The sequence below is a fragment of the Monodon monoceros genome, unplaced genomic scaffold (genome assembly GCF_005190385.1).
Source record: "Monodon monoceros isolate NGI ecotype Baffin Bay Population unplaced genomic scaffold, NGI_Narwhal_1 Super_Scaffold_3, whole genome shotgun sequence".
NCBI classification, from domain to species: domain Eukaryota; kingdom Metazoa; phylum Chordata; class Mammalia; order Artiodactyla; family Monodontidae; genus Monodon; species Monodon monoceros.
In genome coordinates this window covers 101215943-101241958 of record NW_021703780.1, presented here as the reverse complement: position 1 = coordinate 101241958, position 26016 = coordinate 101215943, and the positions used below count along the sequence as shown (strand labels likewise).

General features: G+C 41.4%; 1 protein-coding gene and 1 non-coding gene across 2 annotated transcripts in view; one reads left to right on the top strand and one right to left on the bottom strand.

Moving 5' to 3' along the window:
* Window positions 1-26016, top strand: part of KBTBD12 (kelch repeat and BTB domain containing 12) — a 52396-nt gene that overhangs the window by 1878 nt on the left and 24502 nt on the right. Inside the window, exons 2-4 of the mRNA XM_029243209.1 lie at window positions 6058-7239; window positions 11888-12158; window positions 14233-14383. Coding sequence (XP_029099042.1) covers window positions 6170-7239; window positions 11888-12158; window positions 14233-14383 — 1492 coding nt within the window. The 5' untranslated portion in view covers window positions 6058-6169. The remainder of the gene's footprint in view (window positions 1-6057; window positions 7240-11887; window positions 12159-14232; window positions 14384-26016) is intronic.
* On the bottom strand, window positions 24334-24440 carry LOC114908234. Its single transcript, XR_003796923.1, has one exon. It is a non-coding gene; the product is annotated as a U6 spliceosomal RNA (small nuclear RNA).

The following is a 26016-nucleotide window of genomic DNA, read 5'->3' as shown; positions in this document are numbered from 1 at the left end:
TGTCTGTCTGTCTCTCTCTATATGTACACACACTGATGTGGTTTACACTGTATGGGGCTGGCCAAAAAGTTCGTTCGGGTTTTGATGTTATGGAAAAACCCAAACAAAACTTTTGGCCAACCCAATAGGTTAGGTTTTCAGAGTTATAAGTTACTCTAATGTTAATACAATTTTTACTTTTAAACTTAGTTTATGCAATATTTAAGACGTGCAAAAGGCCTAATGAATAATAAAGTATGTTATCGGGTTCCTGCCATACAGCTGATGAAGTCGCACGTTGATTACGCAACTGAAACTCCTTGTCACCCTCCTCCAGCTGTGTGCCCTCGCTTCCACGCCTCCTGAAAGCAACCACTGTCCCGAACGTGGTGTTTAGAATTACCTTTCTTTATATTCCACTACAGTTGTACATGCCCTTAAAGAATATACAATTCTTTTAACTTTTTAGTTTGATATAATTTCAAACTTACAGGAAAGTTCTAACAGTAGGACAAAACACTCCCACAGACCCTTTACCAGATTCACCATTTATATTTATTTTGTCATAGTATATCACCTACATTTACTCTATTAGAATATATAGTATTGTTTTGCATATTTTACAGAAGATATCAGTGGCAGGCAGCACCTATTCTTTTCAGTCTTTTTCACACATTGATGTTTGTGAAATTCATCCATGTCGATATATGTAGCTCTAGTTCATTCCTTTTTTTTTCTTTTTTTTTCCCTGTACAATATTCTCTTGAGTGAATATGCTACAGTCTGTCTGTTCTCCTGTTAATGAATATTTAGGTTATTTCCAAATTTTTACTATTTCAAACAGTGCTGCTATGAATTTAAACTAGTTTTAACTTCAGCAAAACATGGAGTCATGGTCATGTATCAATCATTATTTAGAAAAAGTAGCAACTTTAAAGATAATATAAAGATTATAAAATTAAACACTGTAAAAGCAAAACACTGGTAGTTTAAGTAAACTAACATTTTTATGCCACTTTAAATTTTATTTTATTTTTTAAATAAATTTATTTAGTTAGTTAGTTATTGGCTGTGTTGGGGCTTCGTTGCTGTGCTCGGGCTTTCTCTAGTTGTGGCGAGCAGGGGCTACTCTTTGTTGTGGTGAGCGGGCTTCTCATTGCGGTGGCTTCTCTTGTTGCGGAGCACAAGCTCTAGGCACATGGGCTCAGCAGTTGTGACTTGTGGGCTCTAGAGTGCAGCCTCAGTAGTTGTGGCGCACGGGCTTAGTTGCTCTGAGGCATGTGGGATCTTCCTGGACCAGGGCTCGAACCCATGTCCCCTGCGTTGGCAGGCGGATTCTTAACCACTGCGCCACCAGGGAAGCCCCACATTAAAATTTATAGGAATCCATTTCTTGACACGAAGTATACTGGACATGGGTAAAACTGCATTTTGGATTTGCAAAGTAATTAGGCTTTATTCTTGTGATTTATATTTATTTTTGCTACTCATTTTTTCTCCATTATTATGGGTACTATTAATATGACTGCACAGTTCAGTCTTCTATAAATTGGAGCAGAGAATAACTTCCCATTGGTATCACTGAGAACATTTATACAGTTTTATTTTGCTGATGAAAGGAGAATGCCCTCTGGGCCCTCATTACAAGAAAAAGTTGCTGTCAGCTCTCTTTCATTTGTGAGCTGTGTCTGTACCCACAAGCAGTTTGTATATGAACCCAAACATTTTTATTGTTCAAAAAATGTTTGTACAGGTGTATCCAGTTTCAGCTTTACCAAGCAAATTACATGTTATACGTGCACGGCCTTATTTAATTCTCCCAGCTATTCTTATATAATTCTCAAAACTAATTCCAAGCAAGGAATCAAAAAGAGGCTAAGAAACTTGCTCACGTTGTAAATGGCAGAGCGAGGTATCAGAACCCAGGTCTCAGGAACCCAAGTCAAAGCCCACGTTCCGAACCTCTGAGGTACTCTCTGCTACCCCACTGTGAGCACTTGGATACAAAAGACTGATCCAACTACTTTATTTATATACAGTAACCCCAATTTACACATGCAGAAAGCAAGGTTCAGTAAGGTTACACAATTTTATGGGACTTCCCTGATGGTGCAGTGGTTAAGAATCCGCCTGCCAGTGCAGGGGCACAGGTTCAAGCCCTGGTCCGGGAAGATCCCACATGCCGCGGAGCAACTAAGCCTGTGCACCACAACTACTGAGCCTGAGCTCTACAGCCCACAAGCCACAACTACTGAGCCTGTCCTCCAGAGCCCACGAGCCACAACTACTGAGCCCACGTGCTGCAACTACTGAAGACCGGGCACCTAGAGCCCATGCTTTGCAACAAGAGAAGCCACCACAATGAGAAGCCCACACAACACAACAAAGAGTAGCCCCCGTTCACCGCAACTAGAGAGAGCTCGCGCACGGCAACAAAGGCCCAACGCAGCCAACAAATAAAAAAATAATAATAATAAATAATTTTAAAAAGAAACGTTACATAATCTTGGGATGACAGAAAGCAGTGGCTAAACTGAGATTCAGGCCCAGGACCGTCTCACCTCAAAGCCCCATCCGCAATGCCAGCATCTTCCGTGTACCTTATGTATACAAGGAACAATGCTGAGAATGCTTGCTCAAGCATGGTGGCTAATTTAACTGACAGGTATCTCTCAGGATTTACACCAGTAAATTCATTTGGTCTGTAAATCCACAGCAATTAGAGTAGCTTTCAAGAGTTTTATAAAAGGCAGTTAGAAGGAAGGGACACTTAAATATATGTGCCCATCTAAAAAATTCATAAGTGTTTCTTCTGAATGTTCGAAACAGTTATTTCCTTTTTAAAAGTATTTTTTGTTGCTGAAGCCAGCGTTTGGGGCAGAGAAACTATACCCAAGTAAAGTATTTATTCAAGAAATTGATTTATCTTTGGGAATCTTGGGGACACCAGATGATCCTTTTAAAATAGGAATTTGACTGTTCCCCTTCTCAAAACTCTTCATCTGGATTTAAGAGAATTGGAGATTAGGCACCAGACATAATCTAGAACGTGGATTTATTTATGACAGTGGCATACGAGTTGTTGCCCCATTGCCTGTTTTGTATCACCCATGAGCAAGAGTGAATTTTATCATTTTAAATGGCTTTTTAAAATCAAAAGGTGTGAAAGTGTATGAAATTCAAGTCTCAGTATCCGTAAAACAAATTTTTTGGCACAGAGTGATGCTCATTTGTTTATGTATCATCTATGGCTGCTTCTGCATGGCAACGGCAGAGCTGAATTGTGAAGGCAGAAACCCTACAAAGCCTGAGATATTTTCGCTCTGGCCCTACTTTGGTGCTTGCTCTAGAGGGAGTGATTAAGAGTGCAGACTTTAAAAAAAAAAAATAAAAAATAAAAAATAAAAAAAAAAAGAGTGCAGACTTTGGAGTCAGATGGAACTGGGCTCAAAACTCAGTTCGTGTGCTTGTAAAATGGTGTAGCCATTTAATGAGAAGAGGTAAACTCAGAAGAGCTGACTTAGGTAATTTTGCCTTCTATCAAGGAGAAATGAGCATAATTAGAAGTTTCTACATTTCTTTTACTTGACAGTGTAATAACAGAGAATACAAGAATATACCTAAAGTGAAACTTTATACAATATCTAACTGCAGTTACCTTAAGCAACCTTGTCTCAGTATTTTTGTACATGCCACTTACACTAGTGAGGACTCCTGAGTGCCAGGACCAGCACTCCCAACTCAAACTGGCTTAAACAATGAGGGGAATGGTCTCTCTCAAAACTGAAAAACACAGATATAAGGCATGTTTCAAGCTCCACTGCTCTGAAATCTCTGCCTTCTTTCCTGTACCGGCTTTGTCCTCATGCTGGCTACGGACACACGGCTGTAGCGGATCCAGACCTCTCATCTTTGTAACACGTGGACACCCCCAACCAGTGAACCAGAGACTGAACTTCACTCCAATCGGGCCAATCTCAGGTCTCCCACCAGCCCCTGAACCAGTCTCAGTGGTAAGAAGAACGGGAGTCAGTCCCACCCCAGTGCCACCAAGGAAAGGCAGGCTGAATGTGGGGAGAAAGCCAACATTGTCCACTATAGACTTGTGTATAAGATATTACCTATAACGTTTATCGAGAAAACCAGTCCATAACGTACTAGGTATTTCATTTTTAATCTCTCTTTGAAACTAATGCCACTTATGTTTTCATTAAACTAGCCCTATGCCAAAAAGTTCAACGAGGGTAGCTTGGTTCCTGCCTTAAAGATACAAAATCCTAGGTTGTGGTCCTAATATTTGGGTCCCCGGCATCCGGTTTCTTTCCAGCAAAAGCAAGAACTAATGAGTCTGAACTATCTGCATTGTGTTAGATCACATGATCCGACCTGGACGCTGCCCTTGGCCTTCTAGCATTGTGGGTACTGGCACCCTTTGAGGGCTTCTTGTATATCAGTACAAATGGAATAGAAATTTTAAAATATTTATTGCCTTGTAAGAAAACTTTTACCATTTTTTAGTTTGAAGTAACAGCTGTCATCTATAAAGTTGATTGATGTGTTTATGTGTAAAGAAGCCTACATAATATGATTTGGGCTAGTCATAATGTGTTGTAGGAGAATTTAGAAATATAATCACCTCTTAATTACCCATAATTGGATTCTCTTTGTAAAAATCTAAAACAAGTAAAGCGAAAAAGCAAACGTTCACTTTTAACCTGCAAACCCTTGCATAGAAAGTCTTAGGTTCTTATTGAAATAAAACTGAGCCATTAACGCCAGAAAATCCGGCAAGGAGGCTTTTATTTCTAGTTCAAGTATATGGATTCCAAGACTGGCTACTTGTTATGATTCCACACCCTGCAGCACAGCGATTTTTAGGTCTTACAGTTGCCATTATATAATTAAACATTCCTATCATACTTAACATTTGTTTCCTGAAATGAACTTTAATTCAACACTGAAAAAGTGCCAAGTCTCATTGAGACATATGAGATTTCTAACCCTTTACAGGATCACAGAAATTGAGAAGATTTATAAGCTTCACGGCTGACAGATTTTGCTTTCACAGTGTTGAAATTATCACCTCCCTGCCTTTCCGAGCTCCTCGTGCTGACTTTTCTACCATCGAGGTTTATTCTAGCTGCGTGGGACTTACAGCCGCATTAGACCTGGACAGGGTGACAGAGATTGAGATCTGCTCCTCCCGTTAAGGCTTCTGGCTCTAGGAGTGTTCTTTAAATCAAAAGAGCTAATTAGCTTCCTTGAAACATCCTGTTTGCAGTTCCCTGGGGAAGGGGAAGCTGAGACAACCAGCTTAAAGAGATTTTTAATTAGACTAGTGCTTTTCCAGGCAAGAAGTGATTCCACCTCTGCCTCTGTGAGACAGGGAAGAGAGAGAAGCCAAGCAGGAGGGGCAGAGAAACGGGAGGACTTTTGTGTGTTTTCTAAGATTAGGATGATTTACTTGTAAGTTTCAAGTATTGTGAATTCTCACATCAGCACGTATTTGGTTGCGCTTTCCAAAGCACTGTTTTGAATTATTTGCCACATAGCAAAGTTTGAGCAGAATTTTAGTGGACTTTTTTTTCAGCCAGCCTACAAGACCCCCTCCCTTGTGATTTTTCAGACTGGTGCTGATAGCACTTGGGTGCATTTTGGGGGACGGTGCACATAACCTTTTCGGTGATGTTGCACCTCCTCAGAGAGGATGCTTCCTAATGCCTCTGTATCCTCCATCTGTGGGTCAGCTGAATTTGGTAACTGGAAGGGGAAATGCGAAAGGTGCTCATCTTATCCCTTTTCTCTTCGTTCACCTTGGGAGGGAGGACTTTCCAGCCTCCGCTAGAAAAATCTCTGCCGCCAATTAGGAAAATACTGTTAGTGGTTAATAATTTCCTGTTTTTAATTTTACAATCAACGACGCTATTTTTAGATACCAAAGTAGTTGTCTTAATGTTAAACTACTCTGCTTGGAATAAATAATATTTACTTATAAATACTTCTTAGAACTAATGCTGCATATTTAAATTACAGAAAATTTTTGTTTTAGAAGAAAACTCCCTCTTTTCTTTCCTTCAGGAATGTTACATGACATCTCTGTTGCTTGCTGAGTAATCAGACATGTAAACAGGACCTCAAGAATCAAGCTACATTTAAAGAAGACTTACTTAGAAACACTGGAGAGCACACCATGGAGTGCAAGACTGAGGGAAAAGAAAAATACCAACACAGCTTGAATTTACTGAATAAAATTAAGAACATGAAAGAACTAGCAGAGATGATTGATGTTGTACTCATCGCAGAAGGGGAGAAATTCCCTTGCCACAGGCTGGTCCTGGCTGCATTTAGTCCTTATTTCAAAGCGATGTTTACCTGTGGACTACTTGAGTGTACTCAGAGGGAAGTCATACTTTATGACATCACAGCAGAAAGTGTGTCGGTGATATTAAACTATATGTACCATGCAGCTTTGGAGATCAGTAATGCCAATGTACAGACTGTGGCTATGGCCGCCTATTTTATGCAGATGGAGGAAGTCTTCAGTGTGTGTCAGAAGTATATGATGGACCATATGGATGCCTCGAACTGTTTGGGTATCTATCATTTTGCAAAGCAGATTGGAGCTGAGGATTTAGCTGATCAATCAAAGAAGTATTTGTATCAGCACTTTGCTGAGGTGAGCTTACATGAAGAGATACTAGAAATTGAAGTGCACCAATTTCTGACGCTTATTAAATCAGATGACCTGAACATATCCAGAGAGGAGAGCATTCTGGACCTAGTTCTGAGATGGGTAAATCATAACCGAGAACTGCGCACAGAGCATCTTGTGGAACTTCTGAAGCAAGTTAGGTTGCAACTGGTAAATCCTTCTTTTTTAAGACAAGCCCTGAAAAGGAACACAATGCTTCTGTGTGATGCAAATTGCATTGACATCATTCAAAACGCATTCAAAGCCATCAAGACCCCTCAACAGCACTCTCTCAATCTCCGTTATGGCATGGAGACTACCAGTCTTTTGCTGTGCATTGGCACCAATTCTTCAGGAATCAGGTCGAGACACAGGAACTACGGAGATGCCAGTTTTTGCTATGATCCTGCATTGCGCAAGACCTATTTCATCTCCTCTCCCAAGTATGGGGAGGGTTTAGGCACTGTGTGTACTGGTGTTGTCATGGAAAACAACACTATCATTGTGGCTGGAGAAGCAAGTGCCTCTAAACTCTCCAGACAAAAGAGCAAGAATGTTGAAATCTACAGGTTTGTATCTAGCCATATACTTGTAACTTTGTTTCAATTATCTTGCTTTGACATTAGCAGCCGAAGTACTTCTGAGTGATCACATCTTAAATTACGTGTGGTCAGAATTACCCTGTAATCACGTATTTTACATAGATGTAAAATTCATAATGAAATCATCCACATTTTAAAATTATTTTTCTCTCCCTTTCATTATTAAGAACATATAGTTGAATTTGCATAAGTTAAATGTATATACTTTATGATTCCTTTGTATATTTTCACTTTTACCTTTCACTATTCATACGCTATAATTGCTTTGTTTTTGAAGAGCTGAATATAACTTTTAACAAGAAGAAAAGTTTATTAACACTGACGCCTTTGAACTGACTTTTATTAGTTCACAATTCAGAGTAATAATTTTTCTTCTTGACCAAAAAAGTACTATTTATCTGTCAGTTTTCATTCTGTACTTTTTTTAAAAAATTTATTTACTTTTGGCTGTGTTGGGTCTTCATTGCTGCACGCAGGCTTTCTCTACTCGTGGCGAGCGGGGGGCTCTTCATTGCGGTGTGTGGGCTTCTCATTGCGGTGGCTTCTCTTTGTTGCAGAGCATTGGCTCTAGGCATGCAGGCTTCAGTAGTTGTAGCACGTGGGCTCAGCAGCTGTGGCTCGCGAGCTCTAGAGCGCAGGCTCAGTAGTTGTGGCGCACGGGCTTAGTTGCTCCACAGCATGTGAGATCTTCCCGGACCAAGGCTTGAACCTGTGTCCCCTGCATTGGCAGGCAGGTTCTTAACCACCGCGCCACCAGGGAAGTCCTTCATTCTGTACCCTTAATGAGTGGGTCTTTGCTAAACCTCTAATAGTGTAAAATGTTTGTAGCCTAAGAATTCTTCAACCCTAGAACTGTAAGAGGAACAAGAGTACCTGCTAAGAAGTAGTGTATGTCTAGGTGTTGTGTGTGAGGACAGAAAGATTTGTTTCCTGTTACTCAGCAAGAATTCAACCCTTAAATCTACCTGGGTGAATAAGAATTGTACATGTAGGTCCTTGAGCTCTCCTTGCACTCCCTCCCCTCTCTGGGCCCTCGTAGCACGGTTTCTCAGACTTTTCAGTCGGTAAGTGATTCTCAACAGCAAAGTGGGGACAGAGAAGGAATGAGAGGTCTGCTATTTTCCTGTCATCTCTCCTCACTGCAGTACCTGCTTCAGGCTCTTGGCCCGTCCCGCTGTCACCTTCACACGTTGAGGAAGTGTCCCTTCTTCCCAGCAGTGGGGGCGGGAACACAAGCGCTAGATAGTGACTGGCCCTCTGCCTGCGGTGACAGAGCTGTCACTGAGCAGCAACAGGTACAGGCCCTCAGGTGCTTGTGGGAAAGGGGGCATGGTTCTCCTGGGACGGATCCTCTGGGTCCCTGACATTTGTTTCCTACTTGCTCTTGGCTGGGTGCCCTTCTTTTCACCTTAGAGCCCCTCCTGTACAAGAACCTCAGGTTCTTTAGATACCTATTTTCTTCCTCTTAAAGGTAGTGCAGGGCTTCCCTGGTGGCGCAGTGGTTAAGAATACACCTGCCGGGCTTCCCTGGTGGCGCAGTGGTTGAGAGTCCGCCTGCCAATGCAGGGGACACGGGTTCGTGCCCCGGTCCGGGAAGATCCCACATGGCACGGAGCGGCTGTGCCCGTGAGCCGTGGCCGCTGAGCCTGCGCATCCGGAGCCTGTTGCTCGGCAACGGGACAGGCCACAACAGTGAGAGGCCCGCGTACTGAAAAAAAAAAAAAAAAAAAAGAATACACCTGCCAATGCAGGGCACATGGGTTTGAGCCCTGGTCCGGGGAGATCCCACATGCCACGGAGCAACTAAGCCTGTGCACCACAACTACTGAGCCTGAGCTCTAGAGCCCGCAAGCCACAACTACTGAAGCCCGCGCGCCTAGAGTTCGTGCTCTGCAGCAAGAGAAGCCGCCGCAATGAGAAGCCCACGCACCGCCATGAACAGTAGCCCCCGCTTGCCGCAACCAGAGAAAGCCCGTGTGCAGCAACGAAGACCCAATGCAGCCAAAAATAAAATTAATAAATAAATTTTAAAAAATAAAATAAAGGTAGTCCACAATTCTGCCATCAGAGTTAATTGTTAACAAACGTCCAACCCTCTCAAAGTGTGTGTTTTCATCCTTGAAAGTCTTTCCTCTTAACTGTTTTTGAATGCCTGCTTCCCTTTTTATGCGTGTGTCTAACTACACACCCCGCGTTTCCTTTCTTTCCTGTCTTGAACTCACGCCAGTTCCCATCACCAACAGCTCTTCCACGTTGGTCAGAATTAGGGTAAAACTATCAGTTGAGCTTCTCACTTCTCGCAATAGTGAAACTGTCAGCAAGGCAAATAGATTATCAGAAGCCCTGCCTGAGGCTTACGCGAGACTCCAGTGCTGTCTGCATAGTTAAGGTCTGACAGTACCACCCGAGGTCACTGTCTTTGGTCCACTCCTGCCACATCATCTCTGCTCCTTACCCCAGTTACCTTTGCCAAGACGCTTTTCAGCGTGCCTCTACTCTGTAGTTTACACATTTCCATGCAGATATATTTCTTTTTGACTTAAAAGAGGAAGTAGATTAGCATTATAGCAGGTTGTTTCTTTTTTTAAAAAATACACCTTTCCATCTCTGTTAACTCTCTCTCGTACTTTAGTAGACAAACAGCTGAGGATGTAAGTGTTGTCTTTAAACTGTCAACCTCTGTGAACACTGAATGCTTTTGCCACTATTATTTTCTTCTTTATGTCATATCGAAATAATAAGTTTTATAGTTTCATCTGGGCATTTTCTCTCCCCATTTTTAATTCAAAATGTTAACACAAAAATCCAATTAGCAAGTTGTCCAGCAAACATGTACTTCCCATCCTTCGTGGGATTTATTTTGTTCTTGGCCTATTTTCTTAAACGTGCCTCAGAAAACCAAAACCCAATTTTTAGTTCTATTTATATATTCATTGTCTTTGCTTCAGTAGCCCCCACCTGTAGACACCTAATTCTCCCTTCCCCTCTAAAATCCAGAACAATTAAAAATAGTGGTGAAAATATCACCTGTGCTGCTAGGGACTTTGGTTTCCTACCTAGAATTACATAGAAGACAGCTATGATGAGGTTTGATAAATGTGTGCATTCAGTTTGTGACAAGGCAGACATGCCTGCAGGAAAAAAGCACCATCTTCCAACCTCCCTGTCCAGCCTGAAGGAAAACGGTGTCTCTGGGGAAGAACGTAACAGTCGGCCTAGAACAATGGGGAAAACTTCTGTAATACGATTAACTGTCACATGTTTGATGCAAAATTTGTTTCCAAACAACAAATTTTTTTTCTTATTTTCTGTATTTATTCTGGTTTTTGTTTTGTTTTAGTTTTGAATTCCAATTATACTTTCTGGATTTTCTAGGACAGAAATAATTTCACATATTTTATCCCACTGTCCCCATGGGTACTTTTGTCCTCCTTAGACTATGTGTCCCGATCATGATTCGAGAAAATAGACTTGCCATTGTCAAGAGGCAAGACAGAAGATGGGCACAGACTCATCCACTTGGTGACCATGTAATGCTACACACACACACACACACACACATGCACACACTCAGATAATTACTTAATGTGTTGGACTCTAGGAGGTGTTGAGAGACCATATCACCTAGTGTCCCTGCTCTTCTCCCAAGACTCTTCTCAGACCAACGTAATTATTTGTGGTAGAAATTACTGAAATTACCATACCTAGTAGATTAAAACAGTTGAGAAATGCCCAGCAGACACCTACAGGTGGGTTTTTATACAGTAGCATGCTCTCGACTCTGTTCTAAGCCAGTTAGAACCACAAGGACAATCCTTAAAATTCTATATATCCTGCATCATCCCATTAGAAATCTGAATTTAAATATTTCCAGATTTTCTGCTCTGAACACATTTCTTTAATGTAGTATTAAAATGAAACTTCTAGTCAACAAAATAAGACATTTTTTATGTTTATTTTTACATATTCTCTTTTAGCAAATGATTTGCTGAAAGACTTTGCTATTTTTAGTAATTTATTTATTTTATTTTGGCTGTGTTGAGTCTTCGTTTCTGTGAGACAGCTTTCTCTAGCTGTGGCAAGCGGAGGCCACTCCCCATCGCTGTGCGCGGGCCTCTCACCATCGCGGCCTCTCGTTGCAGAGCACAGGCTCCGGATGCGCAGGCTCAGCAGCTGTGGCTCACGGGCTCAGTTGCTCCGCAGCATGTGGGATCCTCCCAGACCAGGGCTCGAACCCGTGTCCCCTGCATTAGCAGGCAGACTCTCAACCACTGCGCCACCAGGGAAGCCCAAGACTTTCCTATTTTTAATTTTCTTTCCCAGAATTAGGAAATGAAGGCTAGTCCCTGGATAATCTATACTTTTTCAATATATTGTTTTTTTCTAAAATTCTCTAGGTGGGTGTGGTTGACTGTTTCTGTGTACATTATATTTTGTTCAGCATTTCTTTTCCCCAAAAAACACAAACCTGTATCACTATCTTAATGGTTTTTTCTTCTCCAATTAGAAGAACCAAATCATATCGTTTTTCGTTGGAAAAGAAACAAGTGTGTTTTTTTGGCAAGTTGTTTTTATATTAAATCTAATTCTGGGTTCTCTCTCTGTTAACTTACAGGTATCATGATAGAGGAAACCAGTTTTGGGAAAAGTTATGCACAACAGAATTTCGAGAGCTCTATGCTCTGGGCACCATCCATAACGACCTCTATGTTATAGGAGGACAGATGAAAATTAAAAACCAGTATCTTATTACAAACTGTGTTGATAAGTACTCTGTAGAAAGGGACACTTGGAAAAGGGTGTCCCCCCTTCCACTACAGTTGGCGTGTCATGCTGTAGTAACAGTGAATAATAAACTTTACGTGATTGGAGGCTGGACCCCTCAGGTTAAGAAATTTCCTGTGTACCTAACTGGCATGGCTGTGCTAAGTCTGGCCGCTCTGTTGAAAAATGTTGTAGTTGTTGAATACTAAAAGAGTATGACTCACATTTCGGTAAAATGCCTTTTATGTTATAGAATATTAAATGGAAGATTTTAAAGTGTTAAAGCAGCTTAGGAGAATGAATTTTAAAGTGTTATTCATAGGCATGACTTCATTCAGTATTTGTGCTGTGTTCTTCATAACCCTTCCCATCCTTGCTGACTATGAAGGATGCTTATGCTGAGGGGTTATCTGTAAGGAGCATCTAAGTAGGAGGCAAAGAAGCTGGATCCTCATCCCACTTCTCTCTGCTTTACAGCTGTATGACCTGAGGCAAGGAATTCTTAGGTCTTTTTCATATTAAAGTTCTTACTCTAAGTGGGAAACCAGAATGTTCATCCTGTGATGGCACAACCATTTCCACAAAAGTATACTGCAATTTTAACCTCCTCATGTCTTTGCTGGGCATCAGCAGATAGAGAAACCAGAGACTGTCTTGAAGCCCAGAGAAGGGACGCAAGACAGGATGGAGAAGTCAGTGGAGTGGGACCACAGTGGCCCTTTCTCTTCTCTTTGGTGTCCCTCCGAGCGCCTTGGGGCTCTCACAGAAGTTTCACTCCAGCTGCCTTCTGCCCTGGCCAACCAGTCTTTCTAATAAAGATTAATCTTACCAGCTCATTTTCTGTCCCCATGACATAAACTAATTTTATTTTAGCCTATGTGATTTCTTCTTTCGCCAGATTCACTTCATGATAAAACTGGTGCTTTTTAAATCATTTCATAAGCTTAAATTTTGCCTTTTATGGTATATCATACTTGTTTTAATAACAAACGTCACATTTAATACATTTTAAAATTCATGCTATGTATCAAAAAGTAGCTTAGATTTAATCACAGTTAGTAGCTGAAACCTGACAGATTATTTGTAATAAAGCTTTTTCAGAACTATTCATTTACATAGTGAATTTTGCATGATATGCTCCAAAGAAAAGCTTTTCTTTGCTTTTTTCCACTAAAGCAAATATTAAATACTTAAATTAGAAGGAAAATTAAAACAATAAAGTCAGTATTTCCTAATTTATAATGTCTTCAAACACGTCAGTATTTACTGCATAACGAAAGCTTTTGCTAGTCTGTACCGAATACAATACATTAAATTGCAAGAAAGCATGGGGTAGTGATTGCACTACAGTGATTATAACCCTGAGCTAAAACTAACTGCATACAACTTTCATAAGTATGGAAATTATTTCTCTGTTGAACACCTTCATCCAAAACAAAAAGCAAAAGACACTTAAGCATCTTTAGCTTGAAGTCATAGAAGGTCCTAACACATTGTAGACAAAAAATATTACTTCACCTCAAGTTCAGGAGTAGGAAAAGCTACATACATCTGTGTGTATTCAACTTCTACTTTCCCTAGTCATTAAAAAAATATATATATATATATATGTACATAAAATAAATACATAAAAATAATTGCAAATAATTTCTATTAATCCATGTATCTTTAAAATTAAATTCAGACCACTCCTATATTATGGTATAAAAATACTCTCATTACTAAAACACTCAAATGTTTTTGTAATTTTGTTCCACTTGGATTAGAAAAATATTATAAAGAAAAATGCTTTATAAATTATTAAAATTAGTTTCTCACAAATATTATTTAATCCGCCACTATAAAGCTTGGTAAAATAAAATTATACTTTAAATACTATTCAAAAAAGCTTGGTTTCGTTTTTAAGGCTTTGCAGTGCTTCATTTTTTTAAAAAAATGCTGTATGTATTGCTCATATCACAGATTGTTTGCTCTAACCCAACACCTTAGCCCCATTATCGTAGAATATAAATTCCTCCGATACTGACAGTGTACTTATATCCCCAAGTCATGGGATTTGGTGTGTTTGTGAGTATGACTCACTACGGTTAACCTCTATTTATCTCCTTGGCTGTCTGCTTTGATTAATTGCATTCAGGTACTCACGAAGATCTCTAAGTGGTACGTTATTATACTGGCTGTCATAATTTCACACAGATGGATCTTCCTGATGAAGAACCTGATCGATTAAGCAACAAGCTGCTGAAGTATGACCCCAGCCAAGATCAATGGACAGAGCAGGCACCCATGAAGTACTCCAAGTACCGATTCAGCACAGCTGTGGTCAACAGTGAGATTTATGTTCTGGGTAAGAAGAAGCTAAAAGAGTGTAACTCCTTTTATTTTTCTCAGCAGTTTGCCTCAGTGAAAATGAAATATTCTCCCTTCCTCTTGCATTTCAGTTCAACTATATACACAACTAGCCCCCAATTCTCTTTTGTTTCTTAATTTCTAGAGCACAGTCAGATAAGATTAAATGAAAGTCCATTGACTTGTTGAAGGCAAAGTTATTTTTATCAAATTTTTAAGTCGCTTGGAATGCAAGAACAGTAGTGATACATCCTTCTATACCCACCAAGTAAAATATGGTGAAAAGGCAGTAAGCCTTTGGCTGCCTTCAGCCAATGAAACGTGGGCTTTTGCAACCAACTGATTCTCTGTACTAACAGAAGAGAAAGGCAGCAGACGTAAGACGATGCCACAGACACCAGTCCTCTTTGTGTTGCCTCACCCACCAAACTTCTACAGAGGTTATTAAGTAATTTTTTACCCGAATGCATTTTTTTCTTTTCTCTGGCATGAATATGTGTGGTCCTGCACCCCCCACTAGGGACTGGTGAAAGACTGGTTTGTTCCCACTAATGTGGGTTAAAGTGACTCTGAACATCCTCTGTGTCTCCCCACCCTTCCCACTCCTTCTATTAAGTCCTTTGCTCGTCTAATCCCCGTCCTGCTCCCTAACGTCACCCTCTGTCACCTCGCTTCCCACCCCTCCATCACCTTCCCATGAGTATGGGAAGAAAGAGGCTGAGACAGGAGGCTGAGTGGACTGGTAAAATGATGGCGATGTCAATTCTTTATTTCGTCCCATCTGCATTGATGCCTAACTGGCAAAAACAACACGGGAAAGATGCTGGGTAACAAAAAGATGGCCAAAAAAAGAAATATGGGCTGAAAGCAAACCAAGCACTTGAGCAGCATTTTTTTTTTTTTAAACTAAAGGGAAGCCGTTATCTCTTGGCTGCCTGCACAGCGTGAAGCAAAGTAATTAACGCACTCAAACATTAATAGTTCTATGATTTTAAGAACAAGAACATTATGCAACGTAATTTATGACTGCCTCAGTTATGAGGCTCACTTGTGATTATAAGTGAGTTTTTCCTCTGGGTATATATTCGTTACTTTCATTATAACCTTACGCAGTGTCATAGGCCCAGTAGAGATAACATCTAAACTAGGATCGATTACGTGGGATGGAGGTATAACTCAGGAGTGAAGGGCTGATCCACTTATTATATTAAAGTTGGAGGCAGTCAAAAGTGGGAAAAATGAGATTTCCCCCACTGTGGAGCCACAACTAGGCTCAATGTGGAATACAACTGATAGTGTCATCTTTTTGTAAACTGCCTGGAAAGGACACCCAAGACACCCTTTGGAGCTCACGCTTCACAGCATGAACAAACGTCCACTGAGTGAATGGAAGGGAGTAGATTTTAAAGGACCTGTAAGATGTGGGTAAGAGAAATAGAGGAAAGAGTGTGCTCCAAGAAAGGAGGCGCTGGGGAAGGGTGGGGAGTACAGCAGAAAGAAAGGCAGAAGCAGAGGTTTGGAGGTGAGAAGGAGATGCTAGGAGTAGAGGATGCGAGAAGGATGAGTGAATGAGCCCACAAGAGCAGGGACGGGTGGGGCTGAGAGTTGGACACGTGCATGGGAGCAGCTTACAGCGGCTGGTGGATGAAGAATTAGGAGAACAAGAGGGAGCAGTGAGAAAGTGCACAGAAACATGATGAGAGAATGCCTGAGGAAGGTTGCCAAGGTCAGGATATAAGGAACGCGTCAAAGGTGAGAAGAAAATGTCAGTAGGGACATCAGTTAGAAAGTCTTTTGCAGCAGCATCAAATATAGTTTCTGGATATTCAGGGCTGGGGACCAGATTCACAGTCTCTCAAATAGTTTTACCATCTTGGCAGATTCAATCCAAAAGGTTCCAGTTTCCCAACGTTTGCTACTTAACTCCCAAGTATTTGTATAAGCTTTTAAATGGAATGAATTTCAGTTGTTTAGGTATTTTTGTGGTACACTTAGTTCAGATTTAATTGTTCATTGCAAATATAATTGGAATGTGGGCAAATATCATACAGAGCCCTAAAACCTTCTCGATGACTCACACAGGTACCATGCACTCATGTGTTAACTGTCTTAGCAAAAGCCCTGTCTGCTTTTGGGAATCTCTATGTGTCCCACTGTGATTGGAGTCACTGCCAACTAGTACAGCAATGAGCCCTCTCCCTAATACCTGTGCTGGATTTAATTCCTTATGATCTCCTAGATAGTCTACAGGCCACCCCAAAGGAGCAATCACGGAAATCTCCTTCACCATGGAGGGAGCAGGACCAAGGGGGGAAGGCACCAGACCCTGACTCCATCATTTACTACCTGGTATGGCCCTAGTCTAGTAAATCTTTTTTTTTTTTTGGGGGGGGGGTAACATCAAAATTTGAATGCCTGCCTCTTAGAGATATGATTAAATAAAATAATGTATGTAAAATCCCTACAATACAAGTATTCAGATGTTATAACTAAAGTTCTTTGAGCCCTTCGTGTTACAGACACTTCGCTTAATTCTTTACATAAAAAATTTCATTTAATGGTCATAAAAAACTGAAAGTATTAACTCTCTCTGTATGGCCGACTAGATATCTAGACTGATCCTCCCACTGAAAATACCAAAAAAAGTTAGGTGAAACATGTTTAAAATCCCCTGAACTAAGAACTGTTATGGCAGTAAACACTCAGTGGGCCAGAATCTAAGTGAAAGCAGGAGACTTCTAGCAATGGAGAAGTGAGAAGGGAGACATCCCCTCCCCAAAAAGCAACTATAAAGACAGATAAATTTGTCAAAAACAACAATTTCAGATCTCTGGAAATCAACCAAAGATAAACAACAATTTGAGAAGAGCTTAATTTCTCGAAACTGCTGAACTTGAAGTCAGTCTTCAGGCAGCCTGTGACATCCTGGCCTGAGACTGCCCAGACTTGCAGCCCAGAGCATTCAGCGTGGTAGTTCTACTGGAGTGGGACTAGCTGTGAATCCTAGCAGCTTTGTTTGCCAAAGGGGTCTGATATGTTTGGGAGCAGAGGGTGGAAAACCCACACTCAGAGTGGCAAATGGAAAAAGCCTGCAGCTCTCCTAAGCTTGAGCTTTTAGTCCTGGTTGGGACAGCAGCAGATAGGAAAACTAGCTGGAAATGTAACAGAGATCTTCTAGGGAAATCCTAGAATAAGAGCAGATTTGAGAAGTCTGAAGAAAGAATCTGTGAATTTGAAATAGATCAATAGAAATTATATAATCTGAAGAAAAGAGGGGGAAAAACTTGAAGAAAAATTAGCAGAGCCTCAGAGACATATGGAATAACATGAAAGCTACCAATATAGGTATAATGGGCATCCTGAAAGGAGAGAGGGAAAGGGGCAGGAAATCTCTTTTCAACTGAATATTTGTCAAAAACTTCTCAAACTTGATGAAGAAACATTAATCTACAGTTCCAAGAAGCTCATCAAATCCCAAGTAAGATAACGTCACAGAGATCCTCACCATAACACATCATAGACAAAATACTGAAAGACAGAAAATCCTTTTTTTTTAAATTAATTAATGAATTTATGTTTGTCTGCATTGGGTCTTTGTTGCTGTGCACAGGCCTTCTCTAGTTGTGGCGAACGGGGGCTACTCTTTTATGTGGTATGCAGGCCTCTCACTGTTGTGGCCTCTCCCGTTGCGGAGCACAGGCTCCAGACGCGCAGGCTCAGCGGCCATGGCTCACGGGCCCAGCCGCTCCGCGGCACGTGGGATCTTCCCAGACCGGGGCACGAACCCGTGTCCCCTGCATCGGCAGGCAGACTCTCAACCACTGCGCCACCAGGGAAGCCTCGGGGGCTATTCTTTGTTGAGTTGTGCAGGCTTCTCATTGTGGTGGCTTCTCTTGTTGTGGAGCACGGACTCTAGGCGCACGGGCTTCAGTAGCTGTGGCTCACAGGCTCTAGAGCGCAGGTTCAGTAGTTGTGGTGCATGGGCTCAGTTGCTTCACGGCATGTGGAACCTTCTTGGACCAGGGATCAAACCCATGTCCCCTGCATTGGCAGGCGGATTCTTAACCACTGTGCCACCAGGGAAGTCCCCAGAAAATTCTTAAAAGCAAGAAAAGAATGACGTCACATAGAGGGGAACAACAATACGCTCAGCCAGTGACTTATCAGAAATAGTGGGGGCAAGAAGGCAGTAGAGGGCTTCCCTGGTGGCACAGTGGTTAAGAATCCGCCTGCCAATGCAGAGCACACGGGTTCGAGCCCTGGTCCGGGAAGATCCCACACCCTGCAGAGCAACGAAGCCCATGCGCCACAACTACTGAGCCTGCGCTCCAGAGCCCGTGAGCCACAGCTACTGAAGCCTGCGTGCCTAGAGCCCGTGCTCCGCAACAAGAGAAGCCACCGCAATGAGGAGCCCCCTCTCGGCACAACTAGAGAAAGGCCGCGCACAGCAACAAAGACCCAACACAGCCAAAAATAATTCGTTAACTTTAAAAAAAGAAACAATTAGCAACTGAGTCTAACAACATAAAAAATATGTCATCAAAAATTCTTAATAAAAAAGTGAAAGAACTGAATCCAGCGACATAAAATATTATTATATATAATACCATGACCAAGTGGAATTTATCCCAGGAGTGCAGGAATGCAAGGTGGCTTTAATTTTAAAAACTCAATTAATATAGTAAACCATATTAATATAGAACAAAAACCAAACGATCATCTAATAGATGTAGAAAAATCATTTGACTTGAAATTATTTACAAAACAGAAATATCACAGACTTAGAGAACGAACTCATGGTTACCAGGGGGGAAGGGGGAGGCGGAGGGATAGTTAGGGAGTTTGGGATTGACATGTACACCCTGCTATATTTAAAATGGATAACCAAGAAGGACCTACTATATAGCACAGGGAACTCTGCTCAACATTATGTAACAACCTAAATGGAAAAGAATTTGAAAAAGAACAGATACCGTATATGTATAACTGAAGCACTCTGCTGTACACCTGAAACTAACACAGCATTGTTAATCAACTGTACTCCAATATAAAATAAAAATTTTTTAAAAAGCATTTAACAAAATCCAACCCCCTATCATAATAAAAATTCTCAACAAATTAGGACTAGAAGGGAATTTCCTCAACTTATTAAAAGGTATCTATGAAAAGACTACAGCTATGGTACGTAGTGGTGAAAGACAGCTCTTATTCCTAAGATCAGGAACAACTGACAGGTGCCTGTTCTTGCTGCTCCTATTAACACTGAAACAGAGGTTTTAGCCAGTGCAATAAGGCAATACAGATTGGAAAGGAAGAGTTTAATAGTCTTTATTCACAGATCATATAATCCTACATGTAGAAAATTCTAAGAAAGCTACAAGAAAAGAGAGAGAGAGAGAGGGAGAGGCAGAGAAAGGAAGGAAGTCAAAGAAAGAAAGCAAAAAATACTAGAACTAATCATTAATTTTAGCCAAAGTCACAGGATACAAAATCAGCATACAAAATTAATTGTGGGATTTCCCTGGTGGCACAGTGCTTAAGATTCCATGCTCCCAATGCAGGGGTCCCGGGTATGATCCCTGGCCAGGGAAGTAGATCCCACATGCATGCCACAACTGAGGAGCCCACGTGCAGCAACTAAGGACCCCACATGCCACAACTAAGGAGGAGGCAAGCTGCAACTAAGGAGCCCATGAGCCACAACTAAGACCTGGTGCAACCAAATAAAAAAATAATTTTTTTAATTTATTTGTATTTATACTAGCAGTGCTAGCAATGAACATTCCAAAAATGAAACTGGAAAAACAATACTTCCCAGTAACATCGAAATGAGTAAGATACGTAAGAATAAATTCAACCCAAAAAGTGTGAGAATCATACACAGAAAACTATAAAACACTCCCAAGAGAGTTAACAAAGAGCTACATAGGGGACTTCCCTGGTGGTCCAGTAGTTAAAAATCCAATGGTTAAGAATCCAGTGCAAGGGATGTGGTTTCTATGCCTGTTTGGGGAACTAAGATCCCACACGCTGCGGGGCAACTAAGCCCGCACACGCCGCAACTACTGAGCCTGTGCGCTCTGGTGCCCACGCACCTCAACTAGAGAAGCCCGTATGCTGCAACAAAGATCCCCTGTGCCACAACTAAGAGGCAATGCAGCCAAATAAACAAATTAATTAATTTTAAAAAGTGGTTCCTTCTGCATTTGTTTGAAAAAAATAAAAATAAATCAAAAAGAGCCAAATATATAGAGACATATTCCTTGTGTATGGATTTGAAGACTCAATATTGTTAAGATAGCAATATTCCCCAAATTGATCAATAGATTCATTGTTTTTTAAAGTTGACAAGCTGGTCCTAAAATTATGTGTAAATGCAAGGAACCTAGAATAGCCAAAACAATTGTGAAAAAGAAGAAAGTTTGAGGACTTATTTAACCCATTTTTAAAACCTAGACTTACAGTAATCGAGCTATAGTGGTATAAAACCAACGGCAGACATATATATCAATGGAACAGAAATAAGAGTTCAGTAATAAATTTTTACATTTTTACTCAGTTGATTTTTGACAAAGGTGTCAGGGTAATTTCAGTGGGGAAAGATGAACTTTCCATCAAATGTGTTCAGCCCATTACCTCACACCACAGCAAAAAAAAAGGAACAATACTGTATCGTGCACTTAAAATTTTGTTAAGACGGTAAATCTCATGTTAAGGTTTTTTACCACAATGAAATAAAATTTTAAAAAATTAAAATTACAAAGCATGCTGTTAAGGTAAGAAAGATGTAAAGGGGTGGGGGAAACACACATATTGAGGAGAGAAAATATAGTGTAGAAATTCAAAATTATACATTGAAGGAAGTAGGAAGAAGGAGGTAGCAAGAGCCCTGGGCTTGAGGGGAGAAGAAGCGTCGAGAGACTCCTGAGTGAAAACAGTTATTAGGAGCTGAGTGAAAATGAGGAGAGGTCTTCTCAGAATTGAAGGGAGAAAAAATTCAGGGGAAAGTAAGTCTTTTTAAATAACAGGTACAATTCAATTGAGTAACATGGGTGTCAGAGAGACTAATACTTTCCATCAGAGAGATACTGTGTTTTCTTATCATACTGCAGTTTGATTCAACGAATACCTGTTGGGGCATAAGATGTGTCAGACCCTGGGCTGAGTGTTGAGGACCCAGGGATGGGAGACACACACTGAGCCCAGAAGGAGTGATGGCCTAGGACAAGGTACAGACAGATAACCGTGCATACATAGGGCTAAGTGCACACCTATGTGGACAAACGGTAACACCTATGCAGATGGTAACTAACTCACACCACAGGTAGGAATTAGTCAAATGAAGAAAAAGGAGAATGATACACTTGGCACCAGGAACAGGATGAGTCCAAATGTGGTAGAGAAAGATTACATGGAGTTACTTTAATGCTCTAATATCTCACTTCACCAGTGAATACGAATTTGGTCTGTTTCTCAATTAAATGCTGACTACTGGCTGCTGTTAAAGGATAAGACCACTGCTCAGTATCTGAAATCAAAAGCGCTGACGTTATTGCTCACCTACGTGCAGGAGGGTTAGCTGGTCAGAGACCTTCTCATTGGGCAAAGCAGATGGATAATCATAAGATTGTGGGCAGGAGTTTGTCTTGGATTAGTGTTGTCACAAAGGTGGGAGTGGGGTGTTGTCAACCTTAGACGTGTGGTTTGTGTTCATTGCAGAGGCAGGAGTGTCAAGTCAGCCTCGGCAGAGGGGTCAGAGGTGAGTCAGCTTCTGACTGGCTGTCTTTAGGGGCAAGGCTCCATCTAACCGGCTGCTCCAGAGGCAAGTTCACTGAAAGCAGGTTGTCACCGACTGATTAAGCAGGTTGAAAACCAGTTCTGATGTTGGCTTGTTACAATACCTGTAGTAAAAATAGTTTTTTCTTAGGGGTGCGGACCTTTTATATATTCTCACTCTCCCCTTTGGTCTTCTATCAGCCAAAGCAAAAGGAGAGACCGTGAGTGTGATCCAGATGTCCTCCACTGTGCTTGTTTCTCCTTGAAGACAAGATTTTATCTGTGGTTCTGATTTTCAGTTTGCATGTCCATCAGCATAAGTCCATTCTGTTTTTGTCTCTAAGTCATTTGTTGGAACATTTGTTAGGACAGTGGCTCTGTAGATTTAAGACTCTGGATAAACAAATCAAGCTGTGCAACATACAAGCGTAACAGATTATTACACGGAGGAGGTGGAGGACACTCTCAAGGCACCATCTGGATTTTTCCAGGTCCGACCACGAAAACACGTCCCAACAACTGCCTGAGTCTTCCTTGACAGTCTTCCTTGATAATCCACTTTTCTTTTTGCGTGGATAGAAATTGTTGTACCTCATCTGTGGCGTTGATCCAGGTACAAAATGAAGTGTCAGCAATGGCACAGACTCCCCTTGGTTAGCAACCGAAAAATCCAAGGCTTTGCTGATTTCCATAACTATCTGGGCAAAGGAATTTTAACTGTTTGGTTTACTATTTTCTACATCAGCCAAAGTGGCGGACAAATTGTTGAGGACCCCCTGAGTTGAAGAGCAGCCATGCATGGGATGGTTAGCTTCAGGATTCTACTCCACCAGTGTTCGTCCTGTCCTTTCAGGCTCTGTTAGAGGATGTAAACCCCTGAGGGTATTGGGACATGGACACTGAGACACAGTGTCTAACTAATAGGCTGACAGGACAACTGGTCCTGGTCCTGGACTGGTACCCAGAGCCTGGCTCACACATAGGAAGAGAGAAGCAGGGGGCTGCATTAGAGATGTGATCAGCCTCACTGGAGCCATAGGTAGACTGTCTTTAGGGCTCGTGGTAAACTGTCACTATTACATCCCAAGAAAACTGTAATCCCTTTGTGTCAGTGCAAGGACATTTTTTTTCATTTTCGTATTGTATCATTATTGGTAACACTCGTGTAGCCTATCTCTATATCATACTTCCAATTAGCTGCACAAGCAACAGTTTGGGAGAGCCAAGTAACAGAGTTACAATGGTCATCATCCCTCAGTAAGACAATAGAGAGAAAAATATCATCAGAGACATAAAGAATAAAAATACACAAAAAATGGCTTCCCTGGTAGCGCAGTGGTTAAGAATCCACCTGCCAACGCAGGGGACACAAGTTCGAGCCCTGGTCCAGGAAGATCCCACATGCCGTGGAGCAACTAAGCCCATGCGCCATGGCCGCTAAGCCTGCGCACCACAACTACTGAGCCTGCATGCCACAACTACTGAGCCCACATGCCACAACTACTGAAGCCCGCGCGCCTAGAGCCCATGCTCCACAACAAACAGAAGCCACCGCAATGAGAAGCCCGCGCACCGCAACAAAGAGTTGCCCCTGCTCACTGCAACTAGAGAAAGCCCACACAGCAATGAAGACCCAATGCAGCCAAAATACAAAAAAAAAACTTTTGAGTTAATCCCATCTATACAAAGATTTCCCAGGTGTCTTCTTTGCTTGAAATAAAGTAAAGGTCCTCCTGCAGACATATCCTATCCCTGCAACTTATTATCACCCCATGATTTTTTTTTTGTTTTTTTTTTTTTTGCGGTATGCGGGCCTCTCAGTGTTGTGGCCTCTCCCGTTGCAGAGCACAGGCTCCGGACGCGCAGGCTCAGCGGCCATGGCTCACGGGCCCAGCCGCTCCGCGGCACGTGGGATCTTCCCGGACCGGGGCACGAACCCGTGTCCCCTGCATCGGCAGGCGGACTCTCAACCACTGCGCCACCAGGGAAGCCCGCACCCCATGCTTTTAAGCAAGTTGGGTTACTTCTCTGAGTCTGTTTACTTTTTTTTTTCAAAGGTGTTTGGCTGATTAGACCACCATTTCTTTTCTTTTGTTTTTTTAACTTTATTGGAGTAGAATTGCTTTACAGTGGTGTGTTAGTTTCTGCTTTGTAACGAAGTGAATCAGCTATAGAACCATGGAATGCCTCACAAATACGTGTGTCATCCTCGCTCAGGGGCAATGCTAATCTTCTCTGTATCGTTCCAATTTCAGTATATGTGCTGCCGAGGCGAGTGCTGAGTCTGTTTTCTTCATTCATAAAATGAGGATGCTAATAACACAGTTGTGACACTTGAGAGAGATGGATACCGTGCCAGGCATTTAACTGCTCAATAAATGATAATGATAGGGATTATTATTACTGAAATAAGTGGCAAGGGGTCCTTTTACACTCTAGTGCCCTAATAATGCTCAAAATCTTCCTTTGTAGCCTGCAGTATTCCAGCTCCACCCTCAACAGGTCTCTGTGCTGGCCATGCAGCCTACTGAGGGGCCGTCCTTGTGCTGGGGTCACCCTGTCCTCATGCATTTGGAGTCTAAGGACTGTCTCTTTCTACTCTCTTCACTTCCTCTCCTTGCAAACACACACAATGGCCCAGTGCACATTCACACAGCCTGCACTTCTGCGTGGGGAGGGACTCTTAAAATATTGCCTAGGGTATGTTCTTCCGTGGGAACTAAAGGTGAACCCATCAGACTGCTGGACCCTCTGGCTAATGCTGACCCTAATTTAATTTGAGTTGTAAAGATTTAAGAATGTTGGCCTCAGTTAAAATCTGCGCTAAATTTTCATTGTGGAAATGCTTGTTTTTGAAAACCATGTCATCACAGATACCATGAGTCATCTGAATTTAGATGAAAATGATTTCTGGAATTATGGCAAACTACCAAGGGGTGTATTAGTCAGCTATTGGATGGTTTTTCCTGGAAAACTATATATTTCCTTCTTAAAAATGCAGAAAAAGATATGCCTAGATCGTTTGCTTAAAGTGGCTCTATTGCTCATGAAGTTACGTGTGCACTTTACCAGCTTCCCCACACTGCAACTGGCTCTTCTGGTGGGTAACTTGCTGGAAAGCTTAAAATAATTTAAAGAGTCTATATGAACCTTATGAATAAATGAGGCCCTTACTAAAAACCCAGGTATTTAAAATGGGCTGGTTTCCATTTTGACTTTTTTCTGAGAGCTTTCTTGGGTAGCCCTTTCTCAGGAGAGCAGGAAAGAGTAGGGCTGTGTCTTGATGACAGAACCCTTTGAAATCCTCTGGTAGGAGACCGAGGAGAAGGGTGCCACTCAAGGTCATGCATTTTAAGATGCTTTGTGTTTTAAGAAAGATCTTTTGTCATTTGTACCATGAGAGCTCATTATGAGACAAACTACTTTAATCCAAAATATATCTTAATCTTCTAAAACAAGTTCTTTAAAAAGATAGTCCAAAAAATTTTAGGTTAATATATCCTATTGCTATGAGAAAACGTTAACTCCTCGTTTTAAAGGCTTTCAATCCTACTTTTATGAAGAATCAAGTAGGAAACGAATTAGATGCAGACTCTTACTAGTGAAGTTTTGAGAAACATAGAACCTTCTGGGCTCCACCTCATCAAACCCAATTGTGAGCTCTTGTTGATGCTGTTATAAAAATACCGATTTGAATATGGTACCAGGGGTTCTCTCTTTGAAAAGTGTTTTTGTGAGATAAACTTTAGCTCTCATAGTATTAGTTACACTTTTGAATATATTATGCTTGCTTCTGAAATGACAATGTACGTTCGTAAATATACTTGGCGTTTCCATCAAGTGTGGGTTTTTTTT